Source organism: Nicotiana tomentosiformis, chromosome 1 (assembly GCF_000390325.3).
Source record: "Nicotiana tomentosiformis chromosome 1, ASM39032v3, whole genome shotgun sequence".
Lineage (NCBI taxonomy): Eukaryota > Viridiplantae > Streptophyta > Magnoliopsida > Solanales > Solanaceae > Nicotiana > Nicotiana tomentosiformis.
In genome coordinates this window covers 65,430,281-65,446,460 of record NC_090812.1, presented here as the reverse complement: position 1 = coordinate 65,446,460, position 16,180 = coordinate 65,430,281, and the positions used below count along the sequence as shown (strand labels likewise).

At 38.9% G+C, this 16,180-nt stretch overlaps 1 protein-coding gene across 4 annotated transcripts in view; it reads right to left on the bottom strand.

Annotated features, from left to right (window-relative positions):
* Positions 1 to 2,600: 2,600 nt before the first annotated feature.
* The window catches only part of LOC104118002 (serine/threonine-protein kinase TOR), a 38,078-nt gene continuing 24,498 nt past the window's right edge, over positions 2,601 to 16,180 (bottom strand). For 3 of the 4 annotated variants that reach the window (XM_009629163.4, XM_009629164.3, XM_033661750.2), the window contains 27 exons: positions 16,061 to 16,122; positions 15,815 to 15,912; positions 15,255 to 15,364; positions 15,001 to 15,174; positions 14,837 to 14,902; positions 14,674 to 14,742; positions 14,474 to 14,584; positions 14,012 to 14,152; positions 13,767 to 13,895; positions 13,501 to 13,660; positions 13,155 to 13,369; positions 12,579 to 12,785; positions 11,705 to 11,818; positions 11,424 to 11,627; positions 11,066 to 11,146; positions 7,792 to 7,866; positions 7,644 to 7,710; positions 7,384 to 7,544; positions 7,057 to 7,230; positions 6,845 to 6,973; positions 6,639 to 6,722; positions 5,249 to 5,310; positions 5,103 to 5,175; positions 4,879 to 5,013; positions 4,210 to 4,383; positions 3,873 to 4,135; positions 2,601 to 2,982 (listed from right to left, as the gene is read on the bottom strand). In XM_009629163.4, coding sequence (XP_009627458.1) covers positions 2,964 to 2,982; positions 3,873 to 4,135; positions 4,210 to 4,383; positions 4,879 to 5,013; positions 5,103 to 5,175; positions 5,249 to 5,310; positions 6,639 to 6,722; positions 6,845 to 6,973; positions 7,057 to 7,230; positions 7,384 to 7,544; positions 7,644 to 7,710; positions 7,792 to 7,866; positions 11,066 to 11,146; positions 11,424 to 11,627; positions 11,705 to 11,818; positions 12,579 to 12,785; positions 13,155 to 13,369; positions 13,501 to 13,660; positions 13,767 to 13,895; positions 14,012 to 14,152; positions 14,474 to 14,584; positions 14,674 to 14,742; positions 14,837 to 14,902; positions 15,001 to 15,174; positions 15,255 to 15,364; positions 15,815 to 15,912; positions 16,061 to 16,122 — 3,357 coding nt within the window. In that variant the 3' untranslated portion in view covers positions 2,601 to 2,963. Of the gene's footprint in view, positions 2,983 to 3,872; positions 4,136 to 4,209; positions 4,384 to 4,878; positions 5,014 to 5,102; positions 5,176 to 5,248; positions 5,311 to 6,638; positions 6,723 to 6,844; positions 6,974 to 7,056; positions 7,231 to 7,383; positions 7,545 to 7,643; positions 7,711 to 7,791; positions 7,867 to 10,764; positions 10,851 to 11,065; positions 11,147 to 11,423; positions 11,628 to 11,704; positions 11,819 to 12,578; positions 12,786 to 13,154; positions 13,370 to 13,500; positions 13,661 to 13,766; positions 13,896 to 14,011; positions 14,153 to 14,473; positions 14,585 to 14,673; positions 14,743 to 14,836; positions 14,903 to 15,000; positions 15,175 to 15,254; positions 15,365 to 15,814; positions 15,913 to 16,060; positions 16,123 to 16,180 lie in introns of those variants that run through there. The other variant, XM_033661752.2, reaches the window with a different exon arrangement.

Below are 16,180 nucleotides of genomic sequence, written 5' to 3'. Positions count from 1 at the left end.
CACTTTATTCGTAAGTAGAAAGGATTTGAATTCCTTCTGCTTGTAGGGCTTATTCAGCCCTCTAATGTTCCATGATCCAAAGATCATGGAGGCTGCTTGGTTGGAATAATGCCCCTTACCACTTTGTTAGTGGTAACCTCTGGTTGGATTCTCAAAGCACTGAACTGATTCCTTCTGAGCATAAGTTCTAGTTCATCAATCCCCTGGTGCTTATCAGCAGTAATTGGCATTGCTTTCTTTCCCCTGTCAATTTGTTTCCTCTGTTGTTGCCCATCCCCTTTAGCTTCTTGTTCATTCTTAGGTTGCTCCTTGCTAGTATCCTGCTCAGTTACTTGAGCATTAGTCCGATTGTCCCCTGTCTGATTAGGCACATCCTTAGCTTTCCATTCCAACTTCTTTTGTTTCTTTTTGTTATTTTGTTAAGGATGTTTAGGTTCTGTTGGTCCCTCCCTGCATTTCCCTGTGATATGCCCTACTTTCAAGCAATCTTGACAGTACATTGGCTTCCATTCATACTCAATAGATTGTGAGTAGTATTTTCCATCAGGAAGTTCAAGGAAGAGTGAGTCAGGCAAAGGCTGGGATATATCCACCTCGATCAATATCCTAGCATATGCAATCCTTTGCTCTTGAGCAGTTAGTTTATCAGTACATACAGGATTCCCAAGACAGCTTGCTATTCTACCCAAATTGCCAGGGGACCAGAACTGAATTGGCAGATTTGGAAACATAACCACATAGGAATAATTTGAGTAGATTCCTTATTCATTTGAAACTCTGAATCTCACTGTTTAAGAATGAATGGCCTATAATTGAACATGTATGGCCCTTGTTGGAGAATCGCTACTTTATCTTCCTCATTCTCAAATTTGAAGATAAAATATCCATTATTATGAAGAAATACCTGAGGTGTATTGACGAAATTCCAGACTCCATAGACGAATTTGAGCATTTCCTTGAAGGTAGGGTTACCGCCAATCACATAACCAATTAATGCTAGACTCCACTTCTGATTCTGGTCAGCTATCTCTTCGGGATTTAGTTTGACTAATTTCACTCCGTCTTTCATTACAGGTGGAAAGTAATCTAGCTTCAATCCCGTGTGTTGCTCTTTATTTCCTTTAACTACTTCAGCCATTGTAGCCTTGACTCCACTAGATGTGGCAGAGAAAGTCAATTTCCTCGCCGCATTCGTAGCCCCTGCATCATGCTCCGGCGGAGTTTCTGCAATGTCCAGTTTGGAGCCTGTTTGTAGCACAATAGGAGCACTCCCCATTCCTGGAAGCCAATGGCCTAATTGAATCATAGCTAAGATCTGAGAAACGCCTGATTCTGGTGTTATCTGCCTAGATTCCAGCACTAGAGCTTTGGGCGAGACCGGCGCCGGACCCGGTTGCTTTTTCTTCCTCGTCATCTCAGATTGGGCACACGTTAGTAAACCCTAACGTAACATGCGCCGAGAGATTTTCTTGGCTTCAAAATTCATGTTACTTCAAGTGAAGTTTTCCAAATCGAACTTCTACGATAACGAACGGGAAAAAAATTCCACGATAACTTGGAAAAAAAACTTCTGCTGTAACTTTCTCAAAGTGAAGTTCATGTTCAACCGCTATCTTTTAACTTCAATTTCATATAATTTTTTATCAATTTCAACTAATTTCGTCCATACATATCTTTGAATATTTTAATGAAAAATACTGGAATTTTACAAAGAGTATATTATGCTTAATTTCTTAACCTATTAGGACCGGAAAATATTATACCTCTTTCGCCTATAATATATTGTGTTGGAAGAACTTTCGTCGGCTTCAAAATTAACGAGTAAAATGACATTCACTAATCACTACTGAAATATTTAAAAGGTAAAAAATTATCATTAATTATAATAGAGTATAACATGCTTTTTCTTATCACAAAAGATTACTCTGCTTTACCGAACTTTTCTCAAACCTCTTTTTCATTCAATTGGATAAAACCCTCATTTTACTTTAACTTGGAATATCCAAAAAGTCTCTTCCCTTCAATTCTATTTGATAGTCCCTTCCATCTACTCGAATGATGCACTAAATTAATAAATAGCATTTTCGATGAATTGAAGGAAAAGATGCTAGCAACTAGCTGACTAGTACTACTACAATGCGTGGTTATCATTAATCAACATCGCGGTAGAATATTAGCCAATAATTGTGAAATATTCCAAACACGACTTAATTTTTTTGCTGACAGCGAAAATAGACTTCACCGTTCAAGTTCCTGATGTAGATACGTTACCAACTCCAAAAGAACACACATACACGCGATCCAAGCAGTGGCCCAAGCTACTGAGCAATTACAGAAGATTAAATGTAACGCCCCACCTTAATTCATTCCTAAATATACCTCTAAAAACAGCATGCCCATACACTACCACGATCTCGAACTTACAGGTTGAGTGAAGAATATGACGCAGAGAAACCCAGATTCATCAATCAATTTTTTACTTTTGGACTCTGCAAGTTGGATGTAAGGTGATATCTTTGTAGATTCGGTCAGTCAGATAAATGGATAGATGAAATTCGCCGATCCATTCATTCATGCGCAAGAGGGTGATAATATCAAACTAGGGGACCGGAGAGAAAATACTCCTTTCATCATCAAACAGGATTACCAGATATGCTGGAGATCATGAATACAAAAGGCTTTAGATGCAGACAACCAACTAATTCTCTTCACAAATATCCATTTCACTAAATAAATTGCTGTACTATTATTTATGCACTATTCTAGGACTCTAAAAGACTTATTTAACTTTACTTGGAGCTAGATTACATACAGCCGATAAGCTGACTTGCTTAATACAACAAATTGCTACCAATAACTTAGGAATTTACATATACCTCTAAATTATGTACATGATGGACTTTCAAGAAGTTCCCAAAGGATACATTATGTACAAATATCTACATATAATTATCATCTTTAACCTACCAAAATGGACACCACCTGAAATAAAAAACAAGCAACCAATGATTAGACCAAAGAACAAATAAATAACTTTTTACTCTGCATTTCAACCCCCAAAGCCCCCGCCCCAAAAAGATAACGAGAAAAAAAGATGACAAAGATCATGATGATGATGATGATTCACTGAAGGCATTCAGTTGGGCATTAGATACCAACAAGCTTCGCAGATCACTTATCTGATCTACTTTAAATTCAAATCAGGACATTAATTACTAGGGGTCTTTGATTTCTCGACTGGACAGTCCTTTAAGGGCTGTGCATAGGAAATAGACATATCTGCTAAAAATGACACAAGGACTAGTACATGAAATCCAACATTCTGCAATCTATGGCATGTAAATGATCAACAATGCAATATATTTGACTATTGGCATGCAAATTCTCAGCAGTTACAGGAAATGTTCTTATGGTCCAAGTGAAATCTCTTTGATTCATATGATCCTTTTTTGGTCGGCGAGTGGCGGGGTTATTCTAGTCTCCTCAATTCTTCTTCTTAAGCCATGAGGCAAATCTACGGGTTTATCATACATTCAAGGAAAATAAGGGCCACCTATTCTTATGAGTTCTCGCATATTGAAAGTTCAATACCAAGGTGAAATATCAGACAGTAGCATATCTGAGAATTGTTTGCTAAAATAGGTCAGAACTACTGAGCAAGTTCACGCTTGGTGGATGCAGGCTCTTTCAGTGCATTTTTAATGTATTCCAAGTGATTTGGAGTATATAATTAACTCAATAATAAAAAACAAAAAAAATACACCAAAAAGTTACGTTCAGAGCAAATGAAACAATCCAATGAGAGAGAGAGAGAGAGAGAGAGAGAGGGAGGGTGGGAGAGAGAGAGGTTATCCTGGGAATCTGGATCGTACCCAACATAATTTTGGCAAAGATTTTCATGAGACGACGCTTGTTGAATAAGTTTTTGGACTTGTAGTTTCACTGATAAACCATGATCAGCTTCACGCGTCTCTCCAGAAATTAACGTACTGTGGTCCAGTGCATGTTGTAGAGAGCTCGCAGATGTAGAAGCAGCAGTAAAATCACGTCCTGTGAGTTTATTACTCATTCGAGCCATAACAGCCACAGCACGTTCATTTAGAACCTCATTGGCATCACCTAATTGATTGACCGCCTGGAATAAAATTAAAAACGTCAGCATGAAGCATGCATGCCCAGGATACTTGGCAAGCATAATTGATTTAAAACCTGAAGCAGTTCTCTCTCCCTTGCACCCCTTTGTGGCTGAAGAAGCTCTCTATTTGAAGAAGATTCCTCACTGTTCGTAACAGGAGGGACATGTGCACTGGCAAGTGTGGACATTTGCGGAACTTCATTGAAGTTGAAAAGACGCCAATTTATAAGTGGATCGTGAACAAAGGCCTGAAAAGAAAAGAGAAGAGAAAGAGGAAGAATGCAATAAGCTGATAATTTGAAAATGTAATCAAAGATCGCCAACATTTACATTTACAAGACAAAAATGTCAAACTCCCCATTAAGAGCAACCTTCCACATAATTCAAGGAATGAAACCAAGCCATCTCAAAGTGATGAAAGGTGTCCCCCTTTTCACTGTGAGTTTAACTTGCTGTGACAATTATTCATTTTCAATAGTCTTAATTAAGCCTTTCAATCATTCAACATGGAATTAAAGGACCGGATAGATTCTAGTTTTTCAGTTATCTAAGTCATTCCAACTTCAGTTGGACCATAGAACCCTTCTATCACTCGTCTGTACTTGCAGAGTCTATATTCGAGATCTTTTTGGACTTGAAAAAACCCGTAAGTGTACAGCAAAAAAGGAGAGTTCAGCAGAGACCGAAGTACGGTAGCTGGGAGAAAAATATTTAACAAGGGAAGACTGATGCCAAGAAGTTACCTCCATCATAGCCATAACACTATCTTTATGCAGTCGGAGAACTTGCATTACATTCTCACATGTTGACCGGAAATTTCCCTCTATACCACTAACCTCCATTGCTTTTACAAGCATTCTAGTGAGTCGAAAGGGAACCTATACATAAAAGTTTGTTAGGAAGCTATTAGTTCCCGTTAAGAAAGAACGACAATTTGGAAGGCCATCTTTTGAATATAACAGTTTACCTTCTCTGGAAACTTCTCCCGATTCATTGAAGCTTCAAAGCAATCTCCAAAGTCAATATGCAGAATCTTCCCACTGTATGACGAACATAAAAATATTAAAAATTTTGTCATCAGCAAGAAAATGCAATAGCAAAAGTATATAGTACCTGTATCGGTGAAGCATGAGGTTACTAGGATGTCGATCACCCAAACCAAGAAGGTATCCAACCTGGACAGAGCAACCCAGATTCAACAGATGTACACAAGAGAAGCAACTAAAAAGAAAGCATCTCCATGTTTTAGCTTTGCCATTCGAGCTACCCAATTTACGAGATATTAGTTCCATCGAAGATGTTTGACGCCATTACATCAAAGATGTTATCCTACAGAACTTCACATGCAATGATTTTCTATATCAAACTAACTTAACGCCACCTATCTAATATTCTCTTTCACCATTAATAATACAATAAAGAAGCCAAATTCACATCTTAACTTAGTCTCAAACCGAATGACCTTACATAAGATAGGACGAAAGGTGTTTTTGCGAGTAAAACAGTATCTCTTCAGGTCCTAGGTAAGGAAATTAATGACCCTGAATGAGTAGAAAAGTAACTCTTCTTTCCGAACTCGGTCAGCAAATTAACTATTCCTCATCTAAAGTAAGCATTTTAAGATACAACAACAACAACAACAACAACAACAAGCCCAGTGGAACCCCACAAGTGGGGTCTGGGGAGGGTAGTGTGTACCCAGACCTTACCCCTACCCTTAGGAGGTAGAGAGGCTGTTTCCGGAAGACCCTCGGCTCAAGAAGATGAAAAGCAACAATAGAAACAAGAAGTATCAACCACGAAGGCAAGAAAGAAAGTAACAGCAGGAAGGAAGCAATAGCAACAAGCAGTAACAACGGCCATTTTAAGATACAAAGATGTCATATTAATAGCCCAAAAATAGTCCTAGCTGCAGAATTATACAGGTTACTAAATTTCTGATATGCGTTATGCCTTCATAAGGCTGCAATAATTCTGATCAGGCACAGCAAGATCATTTCACCAAAGAGAGGTTCACCATATAAATGCAGCTTATATGAAAGCAAAACTTGTGCGGTTACTATGCATTTGCCTTGTTGTAAAATAATTTCGGCCAACCCAATAATTGCAAATGAAATTCCATAACAAAGTAGTGTTCTCATATATAAAGGCAATGGTTGCATTTAGATTCTGACATATGATTAGAAGCCTCCAAAGACCTTAGCCCCCTGTACCCAGTGTCCTCTTCCTCTTCTCAAATGAAAAGGGGAAAACAAGGAAAGAGGTTATCCAGTGCTAGCCTGTTTTATAGTATTACGCAAGGCTGATAAACAAGTCAATTGATTTACTTTCCTGTTTTTCCAGAGAGAAAAAACGATTATTGTTCATATAGCAAACCCACCCCCACAAAATGCATTGAAGAAAAGAATAAATAAATAAACAGGGAAGCATTGTTCTCATTCGAACCTGAACAGAGAATAAGCTTTAAGAAAGGTTCTGAAAAAAAGAAGGAAGGATCACATACCATACTCATGACAGCCAAACTTCTTGTATAATTTGTTCTTCTGCCCAGCCAGACTTCAGAAGTACGACTCTTTAACCAAAGAACCTATATGACCCAAAAATAAATACCTTAGGAAAACAATAAACAGAACGAAATTGCTAATATTTATCTAACAAAGATGTTACTGCAATAGGCTGAAAGTCAAGTAGTTTTCATAAAATACATACCCTTGATAAGTCATTCCCTTCTGTATTTTGCAAAGCGTATTCAAACACCTCCACCTTAGCAATAAGTGGCAAATTATCATAATCCGGTGCAAAACTCAGCATCAATTTATGCTCTTGATTTAGGGTGATCTGTAAAATTGGAAGAATATATAACATTTAGGCAGAAATACTAGTCTCTTTCAAATAGGAAAAGGTCTAATGATTAAACAAACCTTCCGGGCATCCCTATATTCTCGAATAAGCTGGTGCAAGGTGTCGCAATTTGGAACCCATCCTATCAGTCCGCTATTAGGGGACAATGGAATGACAGCATATCGTTGAATTGATAAATCTTTCTCTGCAGTCTTTCTAGAATTCTCGAGCAAAGTATTAACCAGACCAAACAACTGGTGCATAGCAAAAATCCATTGTATTTTTTAGTTTTAGGTTGAAGGAAGAAAAAAATAAAGCCTCACCAAATGTTTAGGAAACAGAGGTAGCAGAATCCTCCGAACCAGCCTCCCTGTACAAAACATAACTATACACAACCAATTGCTAACCTGCATGACACGTTCATCTTGGCGTAGATCTTCGTGCCCTTTGAGCAAAAAGGCATAGTCTTCTCCATCACTCCCATGGATTGTCAATTTTCGAGGCCGTTGTTTGGATGTAATTACAACAAGTTGGGGTGCAAATGATGCAATTGTCACCACTGGTGCATCTGAGATGAAAATTTTGAAGGATGATATAACGCCACAGTATTAATACGCATGTCACAAAACTGGCTTAACCGGTGTCCGAGTAATAATTTCAAATGTACCTGCTATATAAGTTCCAGGAACAGCTAGCTCCAAATTTCGACACTCCAATAACTCTGGGGAAACAGACTGGCATGAAAAGCAAAAAAACTTAGTTGAAAATGGTGCAACATGACTGATACCAATAACAAAACATAAGATGCTGCTTACCTGCAAATCCAGGGTTGTGAGTGTTTGAAGCTGCTTATCTATCCGCCTGAATACATGATAATAGAGATCCCAAGCCTAGCAAGATGAGAATTTGATTTGTAAAATAATGGACTGTTAACTATAAAGTTTACAGTACCTTCTCAGAAGAAAAAAAAATAGAAAACTATTATACTCTGTCGCAACTAGACAAAACATGAAGATTTCATTTTGAAATAAAATATTTAGGAAAAGAAGAAATTATTTTGTTATGGCCAAGTTAATGGAGATGCGAGAAAGCTTGAGGGACCTTCCTCCTTGCAATTCTTGAGCAGCATAACCACGGCTACTTATGAGCAACAATACTCATTCTACTTCACTCAAGTTTAGGGCCGGGATCAAAAAGCTACCAGCATGTTGCAGAGCTTTCGGCCATGGGAAGATTGGGTCTTTTGGCTCTCCCAGGTCCATGTGAAGCTTCTGCTTTGGCAGCAACGTAATGACGCAAGATTCATATAAAGATATGCACCGTCAGGGGCATATAAATCTTCTCATGTTAACTTTTTTTAACTATTTTAAGGTGAGTAGTGATCCACAAACAAGAAGTGCATCTAGAAACTTATATAGTCATGTCTCGCCAAGTCAAACTGCGAAAAATAAATAAAGTAGGAGGCCCTCCTAGAGAAGTTGATGCTAATTTACAAACTAAACTGGAGAAAGGAGAGATGGGTTAAGGTGTACAATTAGCATCATAACAAGACAATAACACCCTGCTAGTCTACATTCTTTTTTTTTTTTTTGAGAAGCCCTGCTAGTTTACATTGTACAACAAGCTAATTGCTAACAGAACGTACAGTAACGAGGAAAAAGGTCTTCCAATCCATGGACATAAAACCCTTATATTAAGACCAGTACGTACTAGACATACAATGAACTGAATTTACCAAGATGTCAAGAGCCCTATCTCTCCTCATTCTCCTATCATTTTCAAGAGAAGAGTTCAAAAGGACAAGCCTTCCCCAAAATGGGCCTCATTTCCTAGCATCGTTGAGGTGGAAGTCGTGGTCCCTGTTGTAATTTCTTGCAAATATTAAGAGGTTCAACGTCTCAAGTCCGGAGGACCTGAAAAGACGGAACTACTTTCTAAGGTCCTTCTATTATCTCCTTCACGCTACTCAATCCGAACTAATGAGTGCCGGTAGCAGCATTGAGTGATCCTCTTCATCGACACCGATAACCTAGGGGTTACATATTGTGCCAACTCTGCTCTGCTATCTCGAATAAACCGGATAATTTTCTTGCCTCTCTACCTTCACAAGGTAGGGATAAGATCTGCGTACACACCGGATAAGTTATTGTTGTTAGTTTACTTGGAACCCTATACACATATAAATGTTCAAATTATAGCTGAGTGCTGACGAGTGCTTCATGATGTGAAATCCTTTTTGTTTTGAGAAAAGCCCTCCAAGTGTGTCGACTTTCGATATTCCACCCTACTCCCCTAGTGGCTTGTAGTTCGATACTTTGATCTAACATTGTCGAGCTTATTTCGGCATCTCAATAGCAAATACCGACATCATTACAACAGACCTCTTCAACTAGAGAAAAGTTTGGATCGTTACATCTGGACCTACGGGTTTTTAGCTTTCTAATCGGATCTGGACTAGTCTAATTAGTGAACTACTTACATTACTTCTCTAGGCCAGTTCACTAATCCAAGGGAACGAATGCCTATTCTCCCTCATTCTTGATCCTTCTATTCTCACCATTTCAAAATTCCAGACGACCGCACCCCAGGGTGTAGCCTAGTGGTCAATGAAGTAAGTGAGAACCATGAGATCTCAAGTTCAAATTCCAACGGAGTCAAAAACACTAGGTGATTTCTTCTCGTATGTCCAAGCCTTGGTGGACAGAGTTACCTGGTACCTTTTGTTGGCAGGAGGTAGCATGTATCCCGTGGAATTAGTCGAGGTGCGCGCAAGCTGGCCCGAACACCACGGTTATCATAAAAGATCTAGACGACCCCACAATTCTACTTTGTCTTCGACCTAAAAAAATCCTCCTTGCCTACTTTTTTCCTTTCCTGTCTCCCACCCCTATCATCTTTCTTTTCACCTCCCTCTCCCCTAGACCTCAAATATAACCAAAGTCTATATCCTAGTTCTCAACCCCACCCCACCCCCACCCCCCACCCCCCCACCCCACCCCACACACAAAAATTTTGACCCAAGTCATGTCAGCAATGTTACACCCACGAAATATGTGTCTCCCACCTTCTTGAAGAAATCTAAACACCATATTGAACATCCACGAGTCTCCCACATATCTCCCACCCTCTTTAAGAAATTTAAAGAGCACAAGTGTGCTGTGCTAGACTCTCGTGATTCTGATGGGCACTAGTTCTTCTGTTGCTCTTTCATCAATGCACCTAATTGACTCATTCAATCAGTCGGACTTCAGAAATTACTCTCCCGTATCCATCTCTAGTCTTCATCAATACTCTCATGGCTTCTTCATCGTTAGCAAATCAGAGGAGAAATTTGAAGTCTCCTAGTTGCAGGACATCAAGGCCCAATATTCTTCACGCTTATGTTGCCTATTTGAGGACAACTTAACATGATCCACACAAAATTTTCAATTGGGCAAGTAGTCAAGAAGTTTTTTCAGTTTTTGAAGTTGGAATAATTGAATGAGTCAAAGAGATGTGTCAATACTCACGGCTCAGGGCTTCATCGTCGTTAGCAAATCAGATAAGAAATGCGAAGTCTCCAAGCTGCAGGACATTGAAGCCCGATATTCTCCACGATCATGCTGCCTATTTGAGAACAACTTAATATGATCCACCACCCCATAGGACAAAACTTCCAACCAGGCATGTAATCAAGAAGTTTTTTCTCCCCTGAGTGTGTTTGTGGAGGAGTAGATGGTGGGTTCCTTTCGGGCATCTACTCTTCTACATCTTCCTTCTAGTTTCAAAACTTTCCATTTCAAGCTGTATTTGTATGTTTGTAACTTAAGCTTCAGGAATTCTAGGAGAAGTAAGAGCATGTCTCTCTAGCCAATTTATTGCTCGCAGAAAGGACCTCCCATAACAAAAAGGATCATAATTAGTTTCCTATCCTAAAATTGTGAAACGCATCATCCAAATTATTAAGACAAAAGTTATTTAAAAAAACTTTTTAGATACTTGGCACTAGCATTCATCTCATAGAAAATACAAAATAACAAGTTAAAAAGAATTACAAATAAATAAATTAAAAGGCAAAGAACGAGAGAGATGCCAATGTCAAAACTGTACCTGCGTTAATTCAGCATCTTTACCAGTTCTCCGATACTTCATACAACATTCATAGGCCTCCAACAACTCAAGACGGTATGCCTGAAAACATATGTTTCAATCCATCGTTAAATAATGAGTGTTCTCAGTTAGTTAATGAAGTCCAAGAATAATTAACACAACTAATAGTAAGGAAACACCATACACAGAATCTAGCCTTAACTCGCTCAAGCTTAGCCAAACCAATATCATTGCTTCGGCAGACTCACCCAAGCACAGGGAAAAGCAAATGGAAAGGCAGGGAGAATCTACTAACATTGTTAAAGTATGTATGTCACGATAGGGAGAACATAAGCACATTTTAATTAGGAGCAATCACCTGGATGAATGCTTTCTCCTTTATAGTGGTATTGTTCCTCATTGCTCCTTCCTCAAGCATTTCATGCAGAGGCTCTAACACCTTCAGCATGCCCTCGATGTTGTGTTCGCCAAAATATAAACGGCTGGCCTCTTCCAGTGCCTCATGCCACATTTCATGCCACAGTATCGCAACCCTGATAAGCTCCTTTGAGACAAGTTGGGCCTTCAAAATCATGCCAAAAGTCAGAACAGTACATACAGAAACCATCAAACTATCACAGTAAACCAGTTCCAGATCACCTGATCAACGAGTACGCCGCTGTGCTGTCTAACTTTATCAACCACTTCTTGAGCCGCAGCTCTGCGCAAATTGCTAATTGACTTACATGCCACAAGAAGCGGATACATAAGGGCCTGCAGAAAAGGTGCACATATATTAAAAATTGGACAACTAAGAAGAATTATATAAAGGCAACCACAAGAGGTTAAAGATATACTATAGTCTCACTTGCTCAGAACAAAGAAATAAAGTCCTTTTGTGTCTGACCACTAAAATAACTTATAAGCACATGCCATGATACTTTGCTCCTAACTTGAGTGCAATGGTACTGTTACCCTCTCAAGGCTTTCACGTCATTAGGTTTAATTCTGATATACTACGTATTCTCAGCGTTCATTCATTTGCATGTGCATGTCCAGCACTTCTACAATTTAGTAAGACTGCACTTGTTAATTATAGTGTTGCCTAAGTACATTTGCATACACAGATTTTTATAGGAACTAGGTTATTGCTCGTACAGCTCTTCTGTGAAGAGAATGCTGTCCCAAGGTTTAGATCATTTCCATTTATAATCTATCTTTATTATTCTTATAAAGCTGCATGAATAACTTCAAATTACCATGGTAGCTCAGCCATGGATCCTTCATAGCGGGTCTTCCCGTTAAAAAATAGTTAGTTTATGTTCCAATAGCTTATAACAAGGTCAAATATCAAATAAATTAACCCAAAAATAGTAATAGTACACAAGCCATTCACAATTACGCGTTAAAGGAGAAATTAAGAGGGATAAAGTAGGGGGTGGGGATTAAAAGCATATATATTTCACGGGGAAAACAATGATGATAAGATAGCAAAATCAAAATTTTTGCTAGGTGGAAAATATCTAGCAAATACCTGTGGATGACTCTGTCCAATTCGCACTAGCAAGGATTGTATCAGCTCTCTGACAGCATGGTTATTTGAATGTATCCGTGCAATAATCTGAGGTAAAACAACCAACCATGTGTTGATGTTAACATGTGTGAATCCTTTCTGCAATGCCATTTGGACATCCGAAGTAGCTCCGTGGTTAAACCACAAAGTAAGAAGACGAAGAATATCCTGAAACTCAGAAACACGACGATTAGAAAAGTAAAACTATAATGTAACAGAAAAGTCAATGGTGAACATTAGTGAATCTAATAGGAAGGCTTGCTGGATAACAAGGCAACTATGACACAGCGCTGAAAATTAAATTCAATACAACACGTTGATTCAGCTGAACTTGTCCAAAAGATGCATGCGCTTAAAATATAGCAAGAAGCCAGCAAGAAAAGGACACCATGTCACTGCAAGGATACAAAATGCTAAGCAAACACTAAGCTAAAAAAGGACATTTAGCAGCAAGGACAGACCAACGACACCTCCACATCACACAAGGTAGTCTTATAAGAACAACTGAATTAAATTAGCTGCAGATACACAAATTACCTGTAAACTATCATCAACACCCTTAGCATGTGCTCCGCATGCTATAGAGTGAAAATAACCAGTTACGGCAGCAACAACAAACTGTGAAGCAATATTCGCAAAACCTCTCAGTGTGTAATGAGACATCACTGCGGTATTGAAAAGTGCCCAGGTATGCCATGCCTTTCCCCACTTCGTTGCACAGTGAGTAGCATTTCTAAATGCACTAAGAATTTCTGACAAAGACAATATTATCCAAAAAATAAAAATAGTAAGATACGATATCATTAAGATGTCACACCACCAAGAAGAAAGCCTTATTATCTTTTCTTTTTGAGAAGGGGAGTGGAGTGTCTTCACGCTTTACCTTGTATAGAATCATCATCCAAACCAGGAGAAAGTGCCCACTTCCAAGTGCCGAGTCTGAGATATACACGAGCAACAAGTGGCACACCAGAAGAAGCAACTAATCCATTCTGCATTACTGGTTGAAGAGCTGCTGTTCTTGAGAGGTCCATGGCAAGGTCCTTCGACATCAAAATTAAATACATGAGACAGACCACGAAGTAAGATCATGATATTTATGGCTTGTGACAGGTATGTGATTGTAACTTTATCTCTGAAATGCAATACCTGCAACCTAGCAAAGGCTTCCTTTCGCTTATGATCCTCGCCAAGTGACCATTGGTACTTTAAGTATGCTAGCATCACCTGAGGGGGGCCATGATACCGCACAGTTGCAGGAGTTGATTCTGGATCGAACTGCAGGACAAAAGAGATTCATAGAAAGTCAGAGCACAAATAGAGCAATAACAAGAAAGCTATGCCACAAAATAAAGCACACTTCCGTCCACAACCCATAGGGATAAATTACTAACCTGTAAAAGTTTAACCAATGTAGATCTAGCTTGGCTAATTCTGCCATTCTTCCGGCAAAGTGATGCAAACTTGATCCATGTTTCAATGTCTTCTGTAGGAGGCAATACAAGTGCCCTCACAGCTAAAAGTGCTTGCCAAACCTGCAAAAAATAAGAATATGTTGCAGATAACAGAGGAAGAATGTCAGAGAAATGATCCACCAAAGCGGGAAAAACTTATAACTTTTATATATATACATATATACATATATACAGCGAGAGAGAGAGAGAAAGAAAGACAGACAGAACATGGAATCACATTAAGACAGGAAAAAGACCAGACACACAAAGAGCTTCTGTAAGATGCCATGAATTTGAGAATAATGAAAGCTCTCACCTAAGCACCGCTCAGATTGAAAATGTAAAAGATCATGAATATACATCCAAAAACATTCTCACCCATTGTGAGAAATTTGATATTACCTCAACATTTCTTTTTGTACCCTTTATGCGCTCATTCCACATATTGCGAACAAGAGCTCTTCTTCCTTCAGCAACAGCGTTTCCCATAGGAAGAGTACAGTATTCAATCACCTAATTAGAAAGAAGAAAACAAATCATTAGATCATTAAAAGCATAGTATTTAGGAATAACTCAATTAAAGAGACTAAAAAGTATATCACCTCTTCTAATTCAGAAAGCTGCTGAACACGGACCATGTTGCTGTAAGCACGTTCATAGCTCTCAAGAACCTAAACAAATCAACTGAGAACTGTCAAGATTTTTGCAGTAAAATCATCACCAAATGACTATAAAGTGAGGATATGAGGAGATGAAGAAAGATACCAGTGCAGCGAGCTCGGTCGCCAAACATTTCCTTGCTCTTTCAACATATTCACGTGCTTCATCATACTGATGGAAGAATGAACGCAAGTACAAAAATTACTCACACCAGAGCAGAGCACGTCACAACACAAAGCAAATCAATAAGTGAGAAAATGAAAGACTACCTTCCCTCGCCGAACTAGAAGAACGACCCTGAAAAAGGTGCCATTACTACTTCCATCACCACTGGCAGCAGTATTTCCCAAGACTCGGAGTTTGGTTTCATCACCATCATCAAGCCGAGAAACATACTCTGCCATCTGATCCCACTCACCCATGTTCCAGGCAGCACTAGCAGCCTAAACCAATCCAAACATGCATTCACTACTGATTATCGAAACAATAAAAACTCTTATCAATTACATATAAGTTGACAAACCATTGGTGCCATTTCCAGTCGAGCTGCTGGCTCAGCTGGCGTCCAGTATTCCTTACAAAGATTGTTAAGCTCCTCCCACCGAGCTAGAGCAGCAAGGCATCGCATACGCCCTTAAGGAAACACAGAAAAGATACAGATCTTCATCAAGTAAATTAAGTGCACATAATACGGTAACAAATAATATTCATTGTTCCAACAATAACCAGAAGCATAGCACGAACTTGATGTTACAACTTAACTAAATTCCAAGGGCCTACACTAGCATTTATTTAAGCCACCAAGCAATTTAAGAACAAGTGACAAAACAGCCTCCCCTGAAAGCATGATAGAGATTATCACCAAGAACCATGTAAGTATTACATCAGGTAGTTAGAGGGGGGCAATCATTTTCCTTGGGATCTTACCTTTTTCAGTTGAGGAATCTCAAAAGTAAAGATCAATATTCTTTGAAAGAAAACTCAGATCTAGCACGATTTACCACTTGGATCAAATAAGTTCCATAATTGGGCGAGTAGAAAGCATAGATCAGATTATGCAGTAAGTGATCAACTAATACAAACCTAAAGTAGCATCCAAAGCAAGATGTGGACTCGAAGCTTGTGACGCCTTAGCAGTGTATGCTTTAAGAGCATCATCCCAGCGTTGCAATTTCTCATACCTTGAAAAACAACAAATGAAATGACATCAGAGAACGGGAAGATACATTTGAGACCACCATTTCACGTTTAAAACTTATGCGAACTATAGTGACCAATTAAGATTAACAGGACAAAAGAACACGGCGCTACTAAACAGTATAACAGTACCATGACTCCTTCAATTGAACCCCCAAATGCTGCTGAGCATATGTTAATATTCCAACAGCTGCCTGAAGATGCCAAGCATGACAAAGTTTAATCGCCACAAAGTCACTGTGAAACATAAAT